The 23,250-nt window shown below is 44.3% G+C and overlaps 1 protein-coding gene across 3 annotated transcripts in view; it reads left to right on the top strand.

Moving 5' to 3' along the window:
* The window catches only part of sidt2 (SID1 transmembrane family, member 2), a 94,849-nt gene that overhangs the window by 21,894 nt on the left and 49,705 nt on the right, over positions 1 to 23,250 (top strand). For all 3 annotated transcript variants that reach the window (XM_070894466.1, XM_070894467.1, XM_070894465.1), the window contains exons 6-10: positions 1,050 to 1,133; positions 4,388 to 4,487; positions 6,785 to 6,850; positions 8,701 to 8,794; positions 17,410 to 17,465. In XM_070894466.1, coding sequence (XP_070750567.1) covers positions 1,050 to 1,133; positions 4,388 to 4,487; positions 6,785 to 6,850; positions 8,701 to 8,794; positions 17,410 to 17,465 — 400 coding nt within the window. The remainder of the gene's footprint in view (positions 1 to 1,049; positions 1,134 to 4,387; positions 4,488 to 6,784; positions 6,851 to 8,700; positions 8,795 to 17,409; positions 17,466 to 23,250) is intronic.

Below are 23,250 nucleotides of genomic sequence, written 5' to 3'. Positions count from 1 at the left end.
CTGGATAATTGAGACACTCTGAGCTGTGATGGCCACCATGGTCAACTTTCTTGAATCTTGTGTAAAGTCAGCCAGAAGGAGGCAGCAGCCAGGGAGAATTGAGTCACTTTTGTTTACCTGCTTAAGATGGAGCTGATCACTGTTATAAATACCATGGCAACAAGAGCAGGCCAGAGGCTGGGTATTCTGCGGCGAGTGTCTCACCTCCTGACTCCCCAAAGCCTTTCCACCATCTACAAGGCACAAGTCAGGAGTGTGATGGAATTCTCACCACTTGCCTGCATGAGTGCAGCTCCAACAACACTCAAGAAGCTCGACACCATCCAGGACAAAGCAACCCGCTTGATTGGCACCCCATCCACCACCTTAAAGATTCACTCCCTCCACCACCGGCGCACCGTGGCTGCAGTGTGTACCATCTACAAGATGCACTGCAGCAACTCGCCAAGGCTTCTTCAGCCGCACCTCCCAAACCCGCGACCTTTACCCCCTAGAAGGACAAGGGCAGCAGGCGCATGGGAACACCATCACCTGAAAGTTCCCCTGCAAGTTACATAGCATCCTGACTTGGAAATAATTTGGCCATTCCTTTATCATTGCTGGGTCAAAATCCTGGAACCCCCTCCCTAACAGCACCTTCACCACACGGACTGCAGCGGTCCAAGAAAGTGGCTCGCCACCACCTTCTCGAGGGCAATTAGGGATGGGCAATAAATGCTGGCCTTGCCAGCGACACCCACAACCCAGAACGAATAAAAAAAACACAATTATATGTTGGGCTGCCTAGCTCCCTCACCCAAATGTATGTTGACCATTCGCCCACACTCGAAATGAATGCTCTGTTGGTGGGCGGCTGGTCCATCCTATATCATGGTCGCAACCATTTTGAACAAATGGAGATCCTTTATGGAGAGTAAACATTGGAAAATATGGAGGAAGCAAGGAACCGGTGTAAACAGGAGATTGCCAGAGGCCTTCTGTAGAAACCTGAACCTCATTTGCGCTGGGAGTTTATTTACTAATCTTTCTTATTTTACAATTTCTTTCAGTGTCCAGTCAATGATTTGGACAATAATGTTGCGTTTATCGGCACATATCAAACTATGACCAAGAAAGCAGCCATTACTGTACAGGTAAGCTACGCATTGCATGTGTGAGAACAGGTGTGTTCTGTTTGTTTGGATAACTACTGTGTTTGTTGTGTGTCTTCCATTAGTGTCTATGTCAGCTAGGCTCAGTTGGTAGCTCTCTTGCCTCTGAGTCAGAACGTTGTGATCTGAAGGCCTTGAATACATAACTTTAACTGAAGGGATTGCTGCACTGTCAAGTGTGCCATAAGAACATAAGAACTAGGAGGAGGAGTAGGTCCTACGGCCCCTCGAGCCTGCTCCGCCATTCAATAAGATCATGGCTGATCATCGACCTTAACTCCACTTTCCCGCCTAATCTCCATATCCCTTAATTCCCCATGACTCTAAAAATCTATCTATATCAGCCTTGAATATATTCAAAGACTCAGCATCCACAGCCCTCTGGGGCAGAGAATTCTAAAGATTCACAACCCTCTGAGTGAAGAAATTCCTCCTTATCTCTGTCTTTCTGTCTTAAATGGCCTTCCCCTTATCCTGAGACTATGCCCCCTAGTTCTAGACACTGGGAATAACAGCCTCTCTGCATCTACCCTGTAAATCCCCTTCAAAATCTTGTACGTTTCAATTAGATCACCTCTCATTCTTCTAAACTCCAGAGAGTGTAGGATCTTTTGGATGTGAACTATCTGCCTGTTGGGGTGGACATAAAAGATTCCATCGCAATTTCAATGAAGAGCAGAGAGTTCTCCTAGTGTCCTGACCAACAGTGCTCCCTCAACCAACACCTCCAAAAACAGGTTAATTCATTTCACAACAGGCCGATCATCTCGTTTGCTGTATGTGTTACCTTGTTGAGTATGTGTTACCTTGCTGCTGCCTTTGCCTATATACAGTGACTATACTTCAAAGCTGTGAAGTTCTTTGGGAGTCCTGAGTTTGTGTGGGTAACTATGTAAATGTAATTTCATTTTTACTCTTTTCATATGCAGAAGCAATGAGTGTGAGAGTATGTGTGGTTTATTGAAGACTTGCACTCGCAGCCATTGATAGAACTGTGTTCGAGGCTCCATGTTATTGGTATTTGATAATCCCCAGTTCTAAAAAGATAAAGAAAGACTTGCATTTCATTTATATAGTGCCTTTCATGACCACTGGACGTCTCAAAGTGCTTTACAGTCGATGAAGTACTTTTGGAGTGTAGTCACTGTTGGAATGTGGGAAACACGGCAGCCAACTTGCGCACAGCAAGCTCCCACAAACATCAAATAATGATCAGATAATCTGTTTTACTGATGTTGATTGAGGGATAAATATTGGCCAGGACACCGGGGATAACTCCCCTGCTCTTCTTTGAAATAGTGTCATGGGATCTTTTACGTCCACCTGAGAGAGCAGACGGGGCCTCGGTTTAACGTCGCGTCCAAAAGACGGCACCTCCGACAGTACTGCACTGGAATGCCAGCCTAGATTTATGTATTCAAGTTCCTGGAGTGGGACTTGATTCCACAACCTTCTGACTCAGAGGCGAGTGCGCTACCCACTGAGCCACAGTTCTGCAACATATCTCACCTGTTCAGTCTTAATCGGCTGCCCCAGCAATAAAGCGTTGGTTTCTCAAGCCGAACACCAACCAGCTTCCGCCCGTTCAACAGGCCGAGAGGAAAATCCTGCACTTTCCATCGGAATCACCCAATTGTACTTCAACAATCAATAACGTATGGGCGGGTCAGTGTATGGTGGGCTGCATGATACTCCGCAGGGTATCACCATCCACCTCCAATTCTCCACATGCCAAGTTCCTGATCGGGGTTCAGTCAACAAGGAGTGTAGTGAGTGGAGACTGAACACTTACCCACAGGGAGTGAGCAGAGCAGGAAGGGATGCACCTGTAAGTATGTTCACAGATTTGTAGTGCTGTTGAATAGATGGGCACCGGAGGGACTGGAGTGCACCATCACCCCCGGCAACCAAATTTTAATTTGATTTTATATGTTTTAAGTTTAATTGGTTTATTGGTTTTAGTGTCCCCCTTCTCTTTTAGCTCGGGGGCACTTGTACAATTTGTAGTTTTAGTGCCCAAAAAACCCAAAAAAGGGCACTTGAAAAGTGTTTGGAGTGTTCTTCCCCCCCCCCTTTAATTAGGGGACACTTGATTTAATGTTTATTTTTTGTTAACAACAAAAAGAGTTGTAGAGCTGTTGAAGAGGTGGGCACCGGAGGGACTGGAGTGCATCATCACCCACGGCAACCAAATTCTAATTTGATCATTTAAGTTTAAAGTTTAATTTGTTTAATTTGCCGGATTTAGTGCCCCCACCCCACTTTTAGCCAGGGGGCACTTCGATAATTTGTGTGTTGATGCCCTCAAAAAAAAGGGGCACTAGAAAAAAATGTATTTTGGAGTGTGACCCCCCCTTGAAGGGGGCATTTGTTTAATGTGCACAACTAAAATAGATGTAGAGCTGTTGAATAGATGGGCGTCGGAGGGACTGGAGTGCATCATTTCAACTGGGAACAGAATTTTAATTTGACTTAATTTGATTTGATTTGATTTCCCTTTATGTTGAATTGTTAATTTATGTTTTTGGTGCCCTCAAAAAAAAAGGGGTGCACTTGATTGAAAGTTTATGGAGTGAGATCCTCCCCCCCGTTTAATCAAGGGGCATATGTATTAATGCTCCTACACAAAATAGTTGTCGAGCTGTTGACCCTTTAATGTTTATTGGTTAATTTGTGTTTTTTTGTGCTCTTACAAAAAGGGGCACTTGATTTAAAGTTAATTCAAAATAGTTGTAGAGCTGTTGAGTTGGGAGCAGCTTAGCCAGTCACGTGATGTTCACAAGACTCAATAAAACCCCAGCCAGTTGGGTTCGGGGTGTCCACGACGAGGCAGATGATTGTGAGCCTGGTGGATGAACTGGTAATGTGTAGTGTGATTGCTCAACCTTTTGCTAATAAACCAACTAGTTCTTAATAGCAATGTGTTGCTATGAATTCTTAAGCAAAGAACCCATGAAGCAAATAAATTACAGACAGGGAGTCGGGGATTGTGGGCTGCTGTTGCTCACCACCCCTCCCACCAGTCCTTTAGAGAGGGGCGCGGGGACAGGGAGAGAGGGTGAGAGATCTGAGGTGGTCACCAAACCGGCTGGGAGTCGGTGCAATACTGAAAGTGGGAAGAAGAAAGAAAAAAAATGATATGAGGAAGAACTAATTTGATATTGTCTGAACATGTAAAGGGCAGCTGCTTTCCTGGAACTGGGGCACTTATTGTTCTGCTTTTCATTCCCTGACAGAAAAAGGACTTCCCAAACAGCAGTTTTTACGTGGTGGTGGTGGTGAAGACTGAGGATGAGGCCTGTGGGGGTGCATTGCCCTTTTACCCATTGAAACAAGGTACGGACAAAGGGATCCGGGAGCACAGTGCCTTTCCCCTGTCAAAATAAGGAACGTGGGGGCGGGGGGGCTTGTACCCAGTAACAGCAAGGGGGCATACTGCCCTTCGAACAGTAGGCAGAGGAGTACTGCTGCCCAGCAAGATAAGCTATGAGAGGGGCCTACAGATAGAACAAGGCTCTGTCCATGTGAGGAGAGCTCACTCCCCAGGACTCTTTGAACCATAGCGTTAGCAGTCAACCTCCTTTCTCCACTGGTTCACAACAATACGTTTCGAGTAAACACAAGGCTTCGTAGTGGAGTATACGGAACAGACTTTATTGATACCCAGTAAAGCTGATCAGCCTTTAACTGTATACAGAGAATGGATCATCGGTTTCTGTACCTTCCAAGCACCCTGGAATACTGTTGATAACCATGATCCTCTATGCACCATATTTTGACTACATCAAAGGAAAATGTCATCGATAAGACTGTGTGACATATCTATTTTTTTAACTCGCTCATGGGATGTGGGCGTCGCTGGCAAGGCCCAGCAGTTATTGGCCATTACTAATTGCCCTTGAGAAGGTGGTGGTGAGCCGCCTTCTTGAACCGCTGCAGTCCGTGTGGTCAAGGTGCTCCCACAGTGCTGTTAGGGAGGGAGTTCCAGGATTTTGACCCAGCGATGATGAAAAAACGGCAATGTATTTCCAAGTCAGGCTGGTGTGTGACTTAGAGGGGAGCTTGAAAGTGGTGGTGGTGTTCCCATGCTCCTGCTGCTCTTATCCTTGGTGGCAAAGGTTGCGGGTTTGGGAGGTGCTGCCGAAGAAGCCTTGGCGAGTTGCTGCAGTGCATCTTGTAGATGGCACCCAACTCCTTTGAAAACAGTCTATTCATGTAAATAGTTGTAGTTTGTTTACGTCAAAACTACTTCCCTTAAACAAGACCTTCTCAGATAGATTTGCTACCCATTTTATTACCCTAAAACTAAAGCTACATTTTATAATCTAGACTTATTTCCTTGCACACGCCCTTTACATATCAGAAGACGGGCAATACATTCCTTTTACGACACTTCAAAGTTATCTTGTTTATATTGGAAAGCCTAGAAAGTCTGTTGCTTTAAGATACAAAGACGTTTGACGGTTAACACCTAACTCCACAAGATGTCCAATATACACATCCAACATACATCTCTCCAGGATGTCCAACATAGGAATATCAGTAGGCCATTCAGCCCCTCAAGCCTGTTCTGCCATTCAGTTATATTACGGCTGATCTGTATCTGAACTCCGCCTATCCGCCTTGGTTCCGTAACCTTTAATACCCTTGCTTAACAAAAATCTATCAATATCAGTTTTTAAATTTTCGATAAAAGAAACCCCCAAAGCAATATTTCATATGGTATTCAGGGATATGGAGCAAAGGCTGGTATCGGGAGTTAGGTCGCTAATCAGCCATGATCTCATTAAATGGCAGACAGGCTCGAGTGGCTAAATGGTCTACTCCTATGTTTCTATAACAACGATCGGATTCTGAGTGTGATATTCGACCTCCTTGAATTTCTTCAGATCCAAGACACAAACCACAAACAATAGGTTGTCTGAGTGACGTTTCTAACAGATTGCACTGTCACATTAAAAAAGTTATTAAGTTGTCTCTCCTCCCCTTTCTCTGCTTCAACAAGCAGTTGGTTTGGAATGGACATGTTTGTCGGTTCAGTCACCAGCTAGTCCTGCAGGGAGCAATTATTAGTTCTTGTTTTTCTCAGTAAATTAGGCTTTAATATTAACATGAACGGACTGTTCGAACTTCTTTGTATCTTAAAGCCACAGGCTTTCCAATATAAACAAGCTGACTTTGAAGTGTTGTAAAAGGAATGCATTACCTGTCTTCTGATATGCAAAGTGCTTGTGTAAGGAAATAAGTCTAGGTTATAAAATGTAGCTTTAGTTTTAGGGTAATAAAACGGTAGCAAACCCATTTGAGGAGGACATACACAGACCAAGCGCGCAAAACCTGTGTATATTCTCTCTACAAGTCTGGAGTACAAACTTTGGGGGAGCTATATAGTGAACATGTCATTCTATTATTTCCTTACTTGAAATGATGTCTGATATCGTGCACCTTATGGTCTCGAGACGCCCGTCACCTGGTGAAGTATTTGGTGTTTATTCTTAAATTAGAACCGAGCAGATTTCTACTGTCGAATTACTGCAAGAATTCCCAAACTTTGCTCCTGTTGCAGCTCTTGTGGATGCTTTGATCTGACAGGTGTGTGTTTTATTTCTCTCTCTCTCTCTCTCTCTCTTCAGATGAGCCTGTGGATCGGGGGAACCGGACTAAACTCCTGAATGTGACAGTGGTGCCTGCTGTGAATTGTAAGCAGTTCAGCTCAGAGCTACCAGACTGATTCCTGGGATGGGGGGATTGTCCTATGAGGAGAGATTGAGTAGACTAGGCCTATATTCTTTAGAGTTTAGAAGAATGAGAGGTGATCTCATTGAAACATACAAAATTCTTACAGGGCTAGACAGGGTGGATGCAAGGAGGATGTTTCCTCTGGCTGGGAAGTCTAGAATCAGGGGTCACAGTCTCAGAATAAGGGATCGGCCATTTAGGACTGAGATGAGGAGAAACTTCTTCACTCAGAGGGTGGTGAATCTTTGGAATTCTCTACCCCACAGGGCTGCGGAGGCTCAGTTGTTGAGTATATTCAAGACAGAGATTGCTAGATGTTTGAATATTAAGGGAATCAAGGGAAATGGGGACAGTGCAGGAAAGTGAGGTAGGAGATCAGCCATGATCTTATTGAATGGCGGAGCAGGCTCGAGGGACCGAATGGCCTACTCCTGCTCCTATTTCTTGTATTCTTATGAGTTGTGACTCTGGGGTAGAAAGTTTCTATGAACGTTTCCTAAGAATGATGTAAGTGTCAGCGGACTATGTATTGGACTAGCTCTTTAATAGTTTGAACTCTTACTGTCAGCACAAAGCAGTGGTCATCACAACACGGCCTGGTAGCATCTTGCAGCTGGATTCCCCTTTGGCTGTCGTCCTTGCTGCTTCGGTGTCTCCGAGCTGCCGTTCATTGCCTGTCTGACTGTGGGAAGTTTAGCACGGTGAGATTCAGTGCTGTGCCCTCTTCGTTCTCACTGACCAGCGGGTGGAGGCGAGGGAGTATTGTTGGGCAGACAGGGTCACTCTAGCTACCGTACAGTAGACACCTCAAGTTACTGGAGAAATACCACCAACGATATCTCCGCAAGATCCTACAAATCCCCCGGGAGGACAGACGCACCAACATTAGCGTCCTTGACCAGGCCAACATCCCCAGCATTGAAGCACTGACCACATTTGATCAGCTCCGCTGGGCAGGTCACATTGTCCGCGTGCCAGACACGAGACTCCCAAAGCAAGCGCTCTACACGGAACTCCTTCACGGCAAACGAGCCAAAGGTGGACAGAGGAAAGGTTACAAGGGCACCCTCAAAGCCTCCCTGATAAAGTGCAACATCCCCACCGACACCTGGGAATCCCTGGCCAAAGACCGCCCTAAGTGGAGGAAGTGCATCCGGGAGGGGGCTGAGCACCTCGAGTCTCATCGCCGAGAGCATTGCAGAAATCAAGCGCAGGCAGCAGAAAGACCATGCGGCAAAGCTGTCTCACCCACCCTTTCCCTCAACAACTATCTGTCCCACCTGTGGCAGGGACTGTGGTTCTCGTATTAGACTGTTCAGCCACCTAAGGACTCATTTTAAGAGTGGAAGCAAGTCTTCCTCGATTCCGAGGGACTGCCTAGGATGATGATGACAGCGAGTGAAGATAGAATTATTGAATAGAACCATTGGTCCCACACTCTTCCTGTGGGGAAGGGACTGGGCCCCTCCAGTTGGTAACTGTTAAGACCAGGAGCTCGCTGTGTGGGGACTCACAGACCTTCGTCCAACACCGGACACAACCGCATGTTGGAGCTTGCCGTTCAGGAAATATTGGTTTGGATGTGGCCTTCATTAAAAAGTTAGTGAGTAGACTCGAGTCTACAGGAATAGCAGGCTCCTGTCCCTCTTAAATACATAGCCATACGTCTTTCAGACGATTGAACGGATACCCTTTAACTGTGAATGTTATGTATATTCATCAGAATTATGTTGTACAACATTCTTAGGGAATGTGTAATAGCAGGGCTCTTGTTAATGAGTCTTTCTCTTTTCTGTTTCCTCTTCGCCAGCTGTGGCCTATGTTAAAGGGGTACTGTTCAGCCTGGGGATTTTCCTGACGTTTTACCTGCTCACACTGCTGATCGCGTGTTGGGAGCACAGTAGGTAAGGATGTTTGGCTACAGCACTTCTTCAAACGTGCATTTTTCACTCAGCCACTCAAAGAAAAAGCAAATAAAGAAATGCTTGCATTTATATAGCACCTTTCATGACGTCCCAAAGCGCTTTACAGCCAATGAAGTACTTTTGAAGTGTAGTCACTGTTGTAATGTGGAAAACGCGGCAGCCAATTTGCGCACAGCAAGCTCCCACAAACAGCAATGTGATAATGACCAGATAATCAGTTTTTTTTTGTTGTGTTGATTGAGGGGTAAATATTGGCCAGGACACCGGGGATAACTCTCCTGCTCTTCTTCGAAATAGTGCCATGGGATCTTTTACGTTCACCTGAGAGGGCAGACGGGGCCTCGGTTTAACGTCTCATTTGAAAGACGGCATCTCCGACAGTGCAGCATTCCCTCAGCACTGCACTGGAGTGTCAGCTTAGATTTTTCTTTTACTCCAGGCCCGAGAGCCGACACTTTTTTAATCAATGAGGATAACACTGCATCCATTCAAGATATTTTCTCTTCCTTTCTGCTGCCTCAGTCTCCCTGCGCCGCCTTTAGGTGGGAGTCCAGAGAGGAAAGCTGCTCTTGGCTCCAGCAGTGACACCCTATTGGAAAGTGTGTGTATGCTATCTCCCCGGGTGAAGGCAGCATTGGACTTGGCTGTGATTCCCTGATCTAGAAATTCGATGAACCATGCCTGTTTATCAGGCACTAAGTGGCCACCTAAGCCTGCAATACAGCAGGCAGCAAGTCCCCGCTCATTACAAGCTGCAAGTACGCCGTCTGCCATATTGGTATAGGCAAAACAGTAGGAGTCCAGGGCCATGCCTGAAATAGGCTTTAGGTCCTTTGCATATCTAAATAAAGGGCCTCACACTTTTTTGAGGGCCCCTGTGCAAATTTGGGTTGCCCTGACTACTGGCGTTCAGGAAAACCAGATCTACTTGCGGCCTAACCGGCGGTCCTTAAAGGAACCTTTTTGCCAGCAGGCTGCCGGCAAAAAGGTACGTTTTTAAAATATACTTAACTGAATGTGGATCCGGGGGGGGAGCAGGAGTGCCGTGTTTGATCCCTCTGCCCCACCCCACCACATCGCTGCCTCCAACCCAGTCCCGATCGGCCCTTTTCTCCCGATCGCCTCACCCTTTAAGCTCTTGCCAGAGGTAAAATTGCCGCCGGCCCGATATTGGAAGCCTCTTCGCTGTCGATCTGCCTGGGGATGCCCAGTAAGTCTACGACCGAACACCCCCCCCAGTTCTCTGAGGTGGAATAGTCCACTGACTAGGCTCAGACATGAAGAATGGCCACTTGTACACTACGCCAAGGAGTCAGTGCCTTCAGCAGAGGAAGGGGTGAATAATAGTGGCTTCCCCAACCCCCAAAATGGCATTGTGAAGTCTGAACGGATGGCACTGTCTCAAATCATTTGCAAGAGGATCAAAAAAAATCGCCATCTGGCAGGCTTTCAGGGTCCAGGCACAAAGCTATATGTTAATCAATGACGCTCACAGACACACTATCCTGCAATAATGTTTCCTATTCACTATGCTAAATTAGCGTTAGCTTTCCCACCTAGCTTTCTATTAGCATAATTTCTTAACGTCTCGTTTACCTGATTTTTACTTTGTACACTAAGCTGACTTTTAATTTCCCAGCAAGCTCTCTGCCAAGTTAGTTCATTTGGTTCACAAGTTTATTGTAATTACCAAGCGAATATATAAAGGAAATACATGTTAATAAACAAATGTGCACCATCTTGTCGTGTTTGTTCCCTGTACTATATGCTAAGCTAGCCTTCATATTCCATCATGCTCTCTACCTCTTTCTTTCTCATGGTACCTCTAGACTATTCCAATGCACTCCTGGCTGGCCTCCCAATTCTACCCTACGTAAACTTGAGGTGATCCAAAACTCGGTTGCCCGTGTCCTAACTCACACCAAGTCCCGCTCATCCATGACTCCTGTGCTCGCTGACCGACATTGGCTCCCAGTTAAGCAATGCCTCGATTTCAAAATTCTCATCCTTGTTTTCAAATCCCTCCATGGCCTCGCCCCTCCCTATCTCTGTTGTCTCCTCCAGCCCCACAACCCCCCGAGATGTCTGTACTCCTCTAATTCTGCCCTCTTGAGCATCTCTGATTATAATCGCTCAACCATTGGTGGCCATGCTTTCTGTTGCCTAGGCCCCAGTCTCTGGAACTCCCTCCCTAAACCTCTCCGCCTCTCTACCTCTCTTTCCTCCTTTTAAGACGCTCCTTAAAGCCTACCTCTTTGACCAAGCTTTTGGTCACCTGTCTTAATTTCTCCTTATGTGGCTCGGTGTCAAATTTTTTGTTTCATAATACTCCTGTGAAACGCCTTGGGATGTTTTACTATGTTAAAGGCACTATATAAATACAAATTGTTGTTGTTTCAACATGTCCCCCGTGTTCCAATAGATATTTAGGCAGAATTTCCTCTTCAGCACCTGCGGGTAAGAGTTTGGCCAGGGCAAAAGTCCAACTGCTAGTTTTAATGCACGGAAAATCACAAGCAAGTTCTGCCTAAATTTACAATACGTACCTCCGCCCTGCCAGACTCTTAATGTCCGGGCGTTGAAGAGCAAGTCTGCCCCAATCAGTTTATTGACCTGACCGGGCGGTTTACTAAGTGACTGTTAGCTAATATATATATATATTTGTAATGTCTGTAAGCTTGTAATGTTTGTAGCTCCACACTGTGGACGTATTGTGTACTGCAAGTACAGGGTTAATAATAAACAGAACTAGGCAGATTTCCGGAGACTTCCGAGAGAGCTGCCTGCCATGTTAGGAAGCTGTGTGTGCTGTGCTCTGTGAATATATCACATTTGGCGACTGAGATGGGATTTTTCAGATGATTTAAAGCTTAAATTTTGTTGGTGAAGGATTCAGCCAGCCGACAGAGGGATTTTGGAAGTTTCTGTCTTTGGAAAAAGCTACAAAAATCCAAGGTAAAATACAGCACACGGTGTGAACAGCTAGAGATTAAAATGGCAGGTGTATTGGGACATTTGGGTGAATATAAACACGACCAGGAACGTTTTAAAGCGTATGTTGATCGGCTAGAATTGTATTTCATTGCAAATAACATAATCGAAGTTCCAGACAATGCAGTCCAGAACCGGGCTGTGTTGGAACGTAAGAAAGCGATCTTCTTATCAGAGGCAAGTCTGGCATTATATGACACTCTTGTAAATCTGCTTGTGCCTGACGAGCCAAAGGACACAACGCTTAAAGAGATTTTAACGAAGCTGGAGCAGCACTATAACCCCAAACCGTTAGAAATTGCTGAAAGCTATCATTTCGGGATTCGGAATCAAAAGGCTGATGAAGGTATCAGTGATTACATCGTTGCATTAAAGAAACTATCAATGCACTGTAATTTTGGAAACTTTCAAAACCGAGCATTACGGGATCGTTTTGTTTGTGGGGTGAAAAATGATGCGATCAGAAGGAAGTTATTGACGATGGATTACTTGATTTTTGAGATTGCTTGTCAGACAGCGAGGTCGATGGGCATGGCCGAACAATATTCCCGAGAATTAAATAATGATTACGGTCATCAGTTAACCGAGGTAAATCACCTGCAGGTTCAAAGTAAAAGACGGGGCATGGCCGAAAGTCTCAGAAACTAGAAATTCTACCAGAGCATCGAAGTCGTGCTATAGGTGCCTGGGACAACACATTGCTCAAAGTTGTCCATACGTGACAACAGAGTGTCTCTTCTGCAGAAAGATTGGACATCTTGCGAAGGCATGCCAACTGAAGGGTAAATCAGCTTTCAAAGCTATGAGTCCAGCGTTCAAAGCTATGAGTAGAAATCCCAAGAGACTACATAGCATGGAAGAACAACAACAGAACGAGATATTAGAGTTACACGTCATCAGGAGCACGAGGTTAACGGACAGCGATGCGGAAAGCATCAAAATCCACATAGATGTTGCGGGATTCAAGATACCAATGGAAATCGACACGGGTGCATCAACAATGAGTGTAGCCCAATTACATCGATCTATCTTACAAATAATGTTCTCAGTCTCTAGTCTTTTGAGTTCTTGCTCAACTTTCTCCTTGAGTGCATATGGTACGGAACGTGGCTTGTAGTAAACCGATCTAGCGTCCTTCTGTACCCTGACACTCATCTTGAAGCCTTGGATCCGACTGCCCGTTTCGCAGAACACCTTCGGATACTGTTTGATAACCTCATCCGTTGATGAAAATCTTGCTTCCACACAGAAAATCTTACTCCAACCCAGCTTCAGTGAGCTCAACCAATTTCTTCCTAGTAAGGCCGGCTTGTCTCCTTTCACTACTATTTGGTGCTGAAATTGGTATGTCATCCAAATAAAATACTACCCCTTCAGTACCTTGCAAAATCTGGTTCATCACCCCTTGGAATATGGCAGGGGTGGAAGACACTCCAAACGGTAGCCTATTAAATTGATATGGGACTAGATGAGTGTTTATAGTCAAACATGACTTGGACTCCTCATCTAGTTCAAGCTGTAAGTAGGCATTCATAAGATCCAGTACCTAAGTCCAATGGTAAGGTAAGATTGTGTGGTGATTATAAAGTAACCGTAAACCAGGTTCTAGAGGGTAATGTCCCCAATACATTGCCGAATATAGAAGATTTGTTCACAACACTGGCAGGTGGTCAGATCGTCTCAAAACTGGATCTTATGAATGCCTACTTACAGCTTGAACTAGATGAGGAGTCCAAGTCATGTTTGACTATAAATACTCATCTAGGCCTATATCAATTTAATAGGCTACCGTTTGGAGTGTCTTCCACCCCTGCCATATTCCAAGGGGTGATGAACCAGATTTTGCAAGGTACTGAAGGGGTAGAATGTTATTTGGATGACATACTAATTTCAGCACCAAATAGGCAAATTCATAACAACATATTGAATGAAGTCCTCAAACGGCTAGAGAAGTACAGAGTACGAGTGTCTGCTCGTAAGTGTGAGTTATTTAAAAACTCAGTGGAGTACTTGGGGTACAGAGTAGACAAAGATGGTTTACATCCGTCCAAGGAAAAACTGGATGCAATCAGAAATACACCCACTCCCAGGAATGTCACTGAACTTCGTTCATTCTTGGGTCTTTTGAACTACCAAACTTGGCTACAGTATTACATCCACTGAATGAACTTTTGAAAAAACAGGTCCATTGGAAGTAGTCAAACAGCATTCATGGAGTGTAAAAGCAAATTGGTAGAGAGCACCATGTTAGTTCACTATGACACACCTAAGGAGATTAAGCTAGCATGTGATGCCTCTCTGTATGTAGTTGGGGCAGTAATCTCTCATGTATTAAGTAGTGGGGAGGAGAGACCAATTGCTTTTGCTTCACGCACTCTCAGTGCCAGTGAGAGTAACTATGCGCAAATTGAAAGGGAAGCTTTGGCATTAATTTTTGGGGTCAAGAAGTTTCACAAATACTTGTATGGTCGTAAGTTTACCATTGTTACGCACGATAAGCCCCTAACAGCAATCCTCCATCCAAAGTCCCCAGTTCCAACATTAGCTGCAGTCCGAATGCAGAGATGGGCTTTGATTTTATCAGCATATACATATGATATTGAATACAGACAATCAGCTGATCACAGTAATGCTGATGCAATGTCTAGATTGTCTTCCCCATCACAAGTTACACCCGATCGGGAAGAAGTGTTTTATTTTTCATACATTGATGAACTGCCAGTCACAGCTGAAGAGATTGATAGAGCAACCAAACATGATCCAGTGATGTCAAAGGTGTATGAGTATATTGCAAATGGATGGCCAAACTAGGTAACAGACAAAGATACACATCCAATCTTCATTCGTAGGAATGAATTATCAGTCGATAAAGATTGTATCATGTGGGGTGCAAGAGTGGTTATACCAAATAAATTCAGGTTCAAATTATTAGGAGACCTCCATGACCAGCACCTGGGAATGTGTTTGACCAAGAGTTTTGCACGCAGTTATTTATGGTGGCCAGGTCTTGAGAAAGATATAGAGTACATCGTGAGTCAGTGTACGACATGTCAATCGGTAAGCAAGCAACCACCACCAGTACCATTACAGCCATAGAAATGGCCTCCCAGGGTGTGGCAAAGGCTACATATTGATTTTGCTGAGTTAGATGGACAACAATTGTTCATTGTAATTGATAGCCATTCGAAGTGGGTTGAAGTGTTTCCAATGTGGAAAATAACAAGTAAAACATTGGACATTTTACGAAAATTCTTTTCTGCATTTGGCCTCTCTGAAGAAATTGTTTCGGATAATGGACCACAATTTCGTTCAGAGAATTTGCACAATTCACGAGCAAAAATGATGTGAAACATACTAAGGTTCCACCATACCACCTTGCTTCGAATGGTGCAGCAGAGCGCACTGTACAAATTGTAAAACGTGCCCTCATAAAACAAATGTTAGATCCAAATCCAAGGAAACGACAGTTGTCATTGGATCACAAATTGGCTCATTTTTTGATTACCGTATATACTCGCGTATCCTACGATCTCGCGTATCATGCGACCCCTAAATTTTCGTCCCCAAAACATGATTTTATCATATATCTCATGTATCATGCGAGTCACTTTTTTGAGATACCAGATGCCACTAGGCTAGGCTTTCAAACAAGTTTAACAAGTACCCAACACGTAACAAGTACCCTAACACATAACAACGATCGAATACAGACCTTAACAACCGAATCATGAAACATCGAGTGGATTCTGTTGTGAAAGCTGTTCGCGAATCGAACACCGATTTAGCAATCATTCCAGCTGGCTTTGACTAGCGTCGTTCAGCCACTTGACGTATCCATTAATAAGCCATTTAAAGACAATATAAGAAAGAAATGGAATGACTGGATGATGGAAGGAGAGAAATCATTTACGAAGGGAGGGAACAGGAAGGCTCCGGATTTGCCTCTACTGTGTTTGCGGGTAAAAGAAGCATGGGCTGAGATAGATGGAGATTTGATTGTTAAAGCCTCTAATAATGCAGCAAACTTCAGAGGGAGTTGTGGGTGGCGATCTCTAGACCACAGCAAAGATACAGTACAAGTGACAATAGAGGCTGCAATCCAGCCCAGGAGATACCTGCCGAGATTCAGCGTGGATACGGTCTGCTTAACAGCCCAACAGCCTAATCTTGGCCAGCACTTCACACCCGCAAATTTTGTATCTCGCGTATCATGCTACCCCCCCAAATTTTGGTTACAATTTAGGTCTTCAAAAGTCGCATGATACGCGAGTATATACGGTACATATCGAAATACTCCTCATACAACTACTGGTAGAACACCAGCAGAGTTGTTTCTCAAACGACAGCCATGAACCAGATTCTCGTTGTTAAAGCCAAATTTGGCACAGTCCGTAGAAGAGACACAATTAAGACAGAACGAGAATCATGATAAAGGTAGAGTAAAAGAGAGAAGTGTGAAATTAAACCAGAAGGTGAGAGTGAAGAACCATCACCATAAATGGTTAAAGTGGTTACCAAGAGTGGTGAAGATATGTGGTCCTCGCACATATTTGGTAAAGATGTTTGATAATGGACAGGTTAGGTTTGTTCATATTGATCATATTTTACCTAGAGACATGGAGGAGTTGAAGGTGGGAATGATTCAACTATTTCTGACTCATCAGATAGTTTTGATATGCCAGTAGCAAATCCTAAATCCAATGTACTGGAAACAAATCCAGGAGAGAATCAGAATGAAAGTCTGAGTCCGAGTCAGGAAAACAAAGAGCCTGAAGATAGAGTGCGTTCAAATGAAATTCCGTGGAGGAAAACGTTCCTCAGGATGAGCCTCAAATGAGTTTAGATTCGACACCATGTTTGGAAGGTTCTGTTCGAGAGCGAAGGTATCCTCTTCGAAACAGAAAACAAGTGGTAAAGTTAAATTTGTAAATATGGAAAAAAAAATAAGTTTATATCCTGTGTTGTATAAACATGAAAGTTATGTATGATGTTTGTTATGATGGCTTCTTCATTAAGGAGGGAGAAGTGTAATGTCTGTAAGCTTGTAATGTTTGTAGCTCCACACTGTGGATGTGGATGTATTGTGTACTGCAAGTGCAGGGTTAATAATAAACGGAACTAGGCAGATTTCCGGAGACTTCCGAGAGAGCTGCCTGCCATGTTAGGAAGCTGTGTGTGCTGTGCTCTGTGAATATATCATAATATTATTAATCCGTTAACAGGTAGAGAGTGGTGGGAGAATGGAACATCTTCAGCATACTGGTGTCTTGTGCCATAAAAGTGCTGTACAGATCTGTGACCATAGTTGTTCTGTATTTATGCTTGGGGTCACCAGACACCAGGGGACGCCACTGTCTGAGGTCATCGGGCTGTACGCACGCGTGCGCGGTCACTGGTATATAAGCGCGGGTACCATGTCACGCGAGTTACTTTGGGCGCGAATAAAGTTGGATCAGGTTTACACCTGAGGCAGTTTACAGTAACAAGTCTTTTGAGTCATTACATTCATTACAATAGTGAACATCGTCCGCACTGCCTTAAAACAAGGGCTTTACCTGCCTAATGGATGTGGTTACTGATTGTGCTCTTTTCCCTCCCTTCAGGCAGCAAAGGAAAAGAGAAAGACTCTTGGGGAAAAACATCTCTCCAGATCAGTGTGGTAATGGAACTACTGTTACTATGTTTGCAAAGTGACACTTGGCACTTTACCTCCTGGTATTTTCTGCATATTTCCATTCTGCAATCATTAGTAGATGAGACTTTTGGTCATTTTACACACCTATTGTCATTTTCTTCTACCTCATGGTCTCTCACATGCCCATTGCTTCAAATATTAATGAGCTGATGCCTCTAGATGTTACTGCTTTAACAGCCTGTAGTCTACTCCATGCGCAGGGGTGAATTACACGTGTGCAAGTACATTGTTGGCCCGGGATTGGTTGAGGGCTTCAGTGGGTTTTGAGTGTGTACAATGGGCCAAACCCGGCCTACAGGTCTGATTCATCCTGAGCTGGAGTTATCTTAGAGGCAGTGAAACTTTGGCAGTCTTGAAGATTTTCCCAATGATTTTCCTTGGGTTCTCCTGATCGGCACATTGTGACTTCGGCAGAACATAAGAATTAGGAACAGGAGTAGACCATACGGCCCCTCGAGCCTTCTCCGCCATTCAGTAAGATCATGGCTGATCTTCTACCTCAACTCCATTCCATCCCCATATCCCTTGATTCCCTTAGTGTTCAAAAATCTATCGATCTCAGCCTTGAATATACTCAACGACTCAGCATCCAAAGCCTGTGGTGTTGAGAATTCCAAAGATTCACAATCCTTTGAGTGAAGTTATTTCTTCTCGGCTCAGTCCTAGATTGCCGACCCCTTATCCTGAGACTATGATCCCTAGTTCTGGACTCTCCAGCCAGGGGAAACGGCCTCTCACCATCTACCCTGTCAAGCCCTTTAAGAATTTTCTACGTTTCAGTGAGATCACCTCCCATTCTTCTAAACGCCAGTGAATATAGGCCCAATCTCTCCTCGTAGGACAGCCTTCTCATCACTTCAAATTCAGAAGAAGGAGTGACTGCAATTAGTTGGAAAAGTGAAGGCAAGTAGTTTTAGTTTTTAAAAATCCAACACTGGCACAATATGGCAGCAGGCGTGAACCTTCATTGCACCCCCTCTAAAACAAGTATATCCTTCCTTAGGTGAGGAGACCACGCCTGTACACAGTACTCCAGATGTGATCTCACCAAAGCCCTATCTATTTGCAGCTAGACTTCCTTACTCTCATACTCCAAGCCCCTTGCAATAAAGGGAGATCGGCAGACACCCCGGATAGACATGTATGCAAGATTTTCGCTGATCTTCTGCCGAAGTTGCATTGCGCTGAGCGGAAGGACCCCAAGGAAAATCCCATAGTTGCCTCCAGTGTAATGTCCACCGGAGACTGAAGGTCTGGCGATTCTCAGTCGCCATTGGCTTTGACATCAGGGATACACTAAACAGGATGATTGGTTTGAACAGACCTTACTGAGCATGGTGAGGAATTGGAGAGAAAAATAATTCAACTTAAATTATGTGGAGAGACTGGAGAAGTTGGGGTTGTACTCTTCAGAGCAGATAAGGTTAAGAGGAGATTTGATAAAGTTGTTCAAAATCATGAAGGGTTTTGGTAGGGTAAATGAGGAAAAACTGTTCCCAGTGGCAGAAGGATCAGTAACTAGACGACACAGATTTACGGTGAATGGTGAAAGAATCAGAGACACATGAAGTAATATTTTTTTTATGCAATGAGTTGTGACCTGGACTGCACTGCCTGAAAGGGCGGATGAAGCAGAGTCATTAACAATAGAGAATTGAATAAATAATTTAAAGGAAAACAATTACAGGGCTATGGGGAAAGAGCCGGAGAGAGGGACTAATTTGGCACCATGGGCCCAATTCTGTGCTGTATCATTCTATGAACAGACGTGAATCGTAACGTTGGGAATATTGGGAGCGAAGAGATAATCCCAGCAGCAGCGGGGAAAGCTCTTGCCAAAGCCCCCCTCCTCCCAGCGGCAACTTGCTGGGATAAGTTGACATCATGGCCCTGAAATTCCGGCTTCCCCTGGTCCGTACGGAGTTTCTATGGACCTGGAAAGGCATCGGAAATGTTGGTTTCCAGCGCGCAATGCGCATGAGCTGGAAACCAGCATTTCCGATCTGTCAAGTTTCTGGCTTGGCAGATGGCCGCATCTCAGGAGCGAGGACATTTGTAAGTGGAAATTTTCGATATTTATGCTTACAAATGTCCTCAAAAATCTTGCGCCTACATTTACAGGCACAAGTGTTTTAAAAAACACAAAAACATATACAAATAAAGTTATTAAAACATATTTTATCATTTAAAAACCCTCCCCACAACGGTAAGTTTATTTTTTAAAACTTTTTTAAAAATTGGGAAATTATTTTTTCTTTAAAGACATTAAAAACTTTAATTTAAATTAATGTAGTGTAAATATTTTCTATTTTTTGTTAGTGTTTTGTGTGTTGGGGGCTGTGTTTTGGATGTTTCGGGCTCTATCACAATCATAGTAATAGGAGTTTAGGAACATGCGGAACTCCTATTACTATGATACCTTACCTGATTGGCTGCCCAGAGCCATGTGACTCCAGCTCGAGGCCTGCACATGCGTCGACATGCAGGCGCTGTGAATCACAGTCGAAGGAGGCCACAGCATCGGAAAGTCCAACGTGGGCACCAGCTTAAGATTGGTGTGTATTTTTTATCTAAAATTCCTGCGGGAAGGCCAAACCGGAATTTCAGGGCCATTATTTCAAAGACATAAATTTCCCCTCCTGAATGTACTTCGCATAACACACTTTCAGTTTATTTGTGATCTGTTTTCTTCTCATCTGATTTTGAACTGACTGATGACCAAATGCTCCTGTGTGTGGCTGCATTGTAAACCTACACTCTCTGCGCTGGTGATTCTCAACAGTAATCCTTTGCTTCTTTTCATTTTACTTGCTGGCCGCCGGTCTCTTACGGTTGATATAAATCCAGATCCGTTAATAGGTAAGATTCCATTCTCAGTAGCTTGATGGTAATGCACGGTGGACTTTGGTTACAGACACGGGCAGGCTCACATCCGATCATCACCTTGGAGGTGCGCGAATTTCAAACTGGTGCCTCCCTGCTCACTGAGGCACAAGGGTCGTTGTAGCACAAAGTGAGAGACATATTTGTGTAGCGACAATAGGGAAATGGTGACCAGTGGCCATAACCTTAAAACCTGTCCCTTTAGCTTCAACCAGCCCCCGCTCCCCAAAGAGCAGGAAGGGAATGCAAGTAATGCTTGCAGTGCAGAATAAGGGGCCGCCCATTTAAAACGGAAATAAAGAGGAATTTCTTCTCTCAGAGGGTCGTGAATCTTTGGAATTCTCTACCTCAGAGAGCTGTGGAGGCTGGGTCATTGAATATATTTAAGGTGGATCCAGACTTTTGAATGATAAGGGAGTCGAGGGTTATGAGGAACGGGCAGGGAAGTGGAGTTGAAACCAGGATCAGATCAGCCATGATCTTATTGAATGGCGGAGCAGGCTCGAGGGGCCAAATGGCCGACTCCTGCTCCTATTTCTTATACTTATCTTAGATTGCAGGTGAATGGATTGTCAACGAGACGTGAAATCCTGTCCAATGCTGAAACAGAATGATTAGACGTGCCGCGGCTGCTAATCTGATCACTGTTTCCCAACCCCAGTGATCATTAAAAATGAATGCAACTGCACAGCTGCGTTCAGCTTACAGACTGGGTAAGGACGAATCGATCATTGCAAGCCAATGATCATCACTGAAACTACATTCCACTCTGTGTTACTGTTTCTCTTGCTGAGGTCTAACCGCCTCCACTGTCTCTAATGGAGATTCTATCACTGGTTGAAGAACTGCTTGTAGTGTGAACGAGAGGATTTGAGTATAGGAGCAGGGAGGTCTTACTGCAGTTGGACAGGGTCTTGGTGAGACCACACCTGGAGTATTGTGTGCAGTTTTGGTCTCCTAATCTGAGGAAGGACGTTCTTGCTATTGAGGGAGTGCAGCAAAGGTTCACCAGACTGATTCCCGAGATGGCAGGACTGACCTATGAAGAAAGACTGGATCGACTCGGCTTATATTCACTGGAATTTAGCAGAATGAGAGGGGATCTCAGAGAAGCATATAAAATTCTGACGGGATTGGACAGGTTAGATGCAGGAAGAATGTTCCCGATGTTGGGAAAGTCCAAAACCAGGAATCACAGTCTAAGGATAAGGGGTAAGCCATCTAGGACCGAGATGAGGAGAAACTTTTTCACCCAGAGAATTGTGAACCTGTGGAATTCTCATCCACAGAAAGTTGTTGAGTCCAGTTCGTTGGATATATTCGTAAGGGAGTTAGATGTGGCCATTACGGCTAAAGGGTTCAGGGGGTATGGAGAGAAGGCAGGAGTGGGGTACTGAAGTTGCATGATCATATTGAATGGTGGTGCAGGCTCGGAAGGGCCGAATGGCCTGCTCCTGAACCTATTTTCTATGTTTCTATTATATTGTGACCTTAATGCCTCCCTCGTATATAATTTTCAGTCTTTAGAACTCTTTAATGCATTTAAAGCTACAGATACTATATATATATAGATATAGATATGTGCCTGTAATATGGATATCTATATTATTTATATATAGATATTATATCTGCGCTCCTCCAATTCTAGCCTCTTGCAAATTCCTGATTTTAATCGTTCCGCCATTGGCCGTGCCTTCAGCTGCCCAGGCCCCAAGCTCTGGAACTCCTTCCCTAAACCGCTCCGCCTCTCTCCCTCTCCTTCCTCCTTTTAAGGCACTCCTTAAAACCTACCTCTTTGGCCAAGCTGTTGGTCACCTGCGCTAATATCTCCTTTTGTGGTTCGGTGTCGAAATTTTGTTTGATATTTGCTCCTGTGAAACGCCTCGGTATGTTTTGAAGGTATTGTGTAAATGCAAGTTGTTATATTATTGGATAGCAAACCACCACGCCAATGTTAAGTGAAATGAAAGCCTAGAAATGACCACCGAGGATATTAGTGGATGAGCACTGAAAGCGTTCCAATGACTTCTCTCTGCCTTCTATTTTAGGGTCAAAATAAATGGGTTGATGTCTGCATTAAAGAAAGAAAGACTTGCGTTTAGATAGCAAATGTGTTTGTGGGAGCTTGCTGTGCGCAAATCAGCTGCCGCGTTTCCCACATTACAACAGTGGCAACACTCCAAAAAGTACTTCATTGGCTGTAAAGTGCTTTAAGATGTCCGGTGGTCGTGAAAGGCGCTACATAAATGCAAGTCTTTCCTTCTTTAACGCAGGCATTGACCCATTTATTTTACGACACCACCAAGATAAGTGAGAAAGGGAAATCAGGGGAATGTGTAAAGCAGATGTTTGCCAATACTGGAAGCAATCGTTGCTGGACGAGAAATTACTCAAGTATTTCCAGAGTTTTGGTCACAAGCTGTTATTTCACATTCAGCAGTCTATTTCAGGACATTCTCTGTGCATTCCCTGTTGTCCCAGCAAATAGAAATAAGTAAATTAAGTAATTCTGATCACGTTAGAACAGCCAAGAGCAGAATGAACGCTTTCCTTCTCTGTTTCTCTGTTGACTGTAAGGGGTTTAAGTGGAATGACGTAGGCCGGTCTCAGTCCAGTTCAGTCGAATTGCCCATAATTCATCGCTAATTGAAGCAAAACTGCTGAAGAGGAAAGCCAGAACGACCAGTGCAGGAAATGGAACAATTCACACTGATGCACTGTAAGTGCTCTCATGAGGTTGGGGTTAAGATGTGTTGTTCAGATAATGCGGAAGGAGCTTGACTTATAGTTGGGACAGTTGATGCTCACTTTTGATGGCAAAAGAGAAAAAAAAATGTTCCACTCACTACTACAACAACAACAACTT

This window comes from Pristiophorus japonicus, chromosome 11, assembly GCF_044704955.1.
Source record: "Pristiophorus japonicus isolate sPriJap1 chromosome 11, sPriJap1.hap1, whole genome shotgun sequence".
NCBI lineage: Eukaryota > Metazoa > Chordata > Chondrichthyes > Pristiophoridae > Pristiophorus > Pristiophorus japonicus.
The sequence above is the reverse complement of the archived record's forward strand: the minus strand, read 5'-3'. Positions and strand labels throughout refer to the sequence as shown.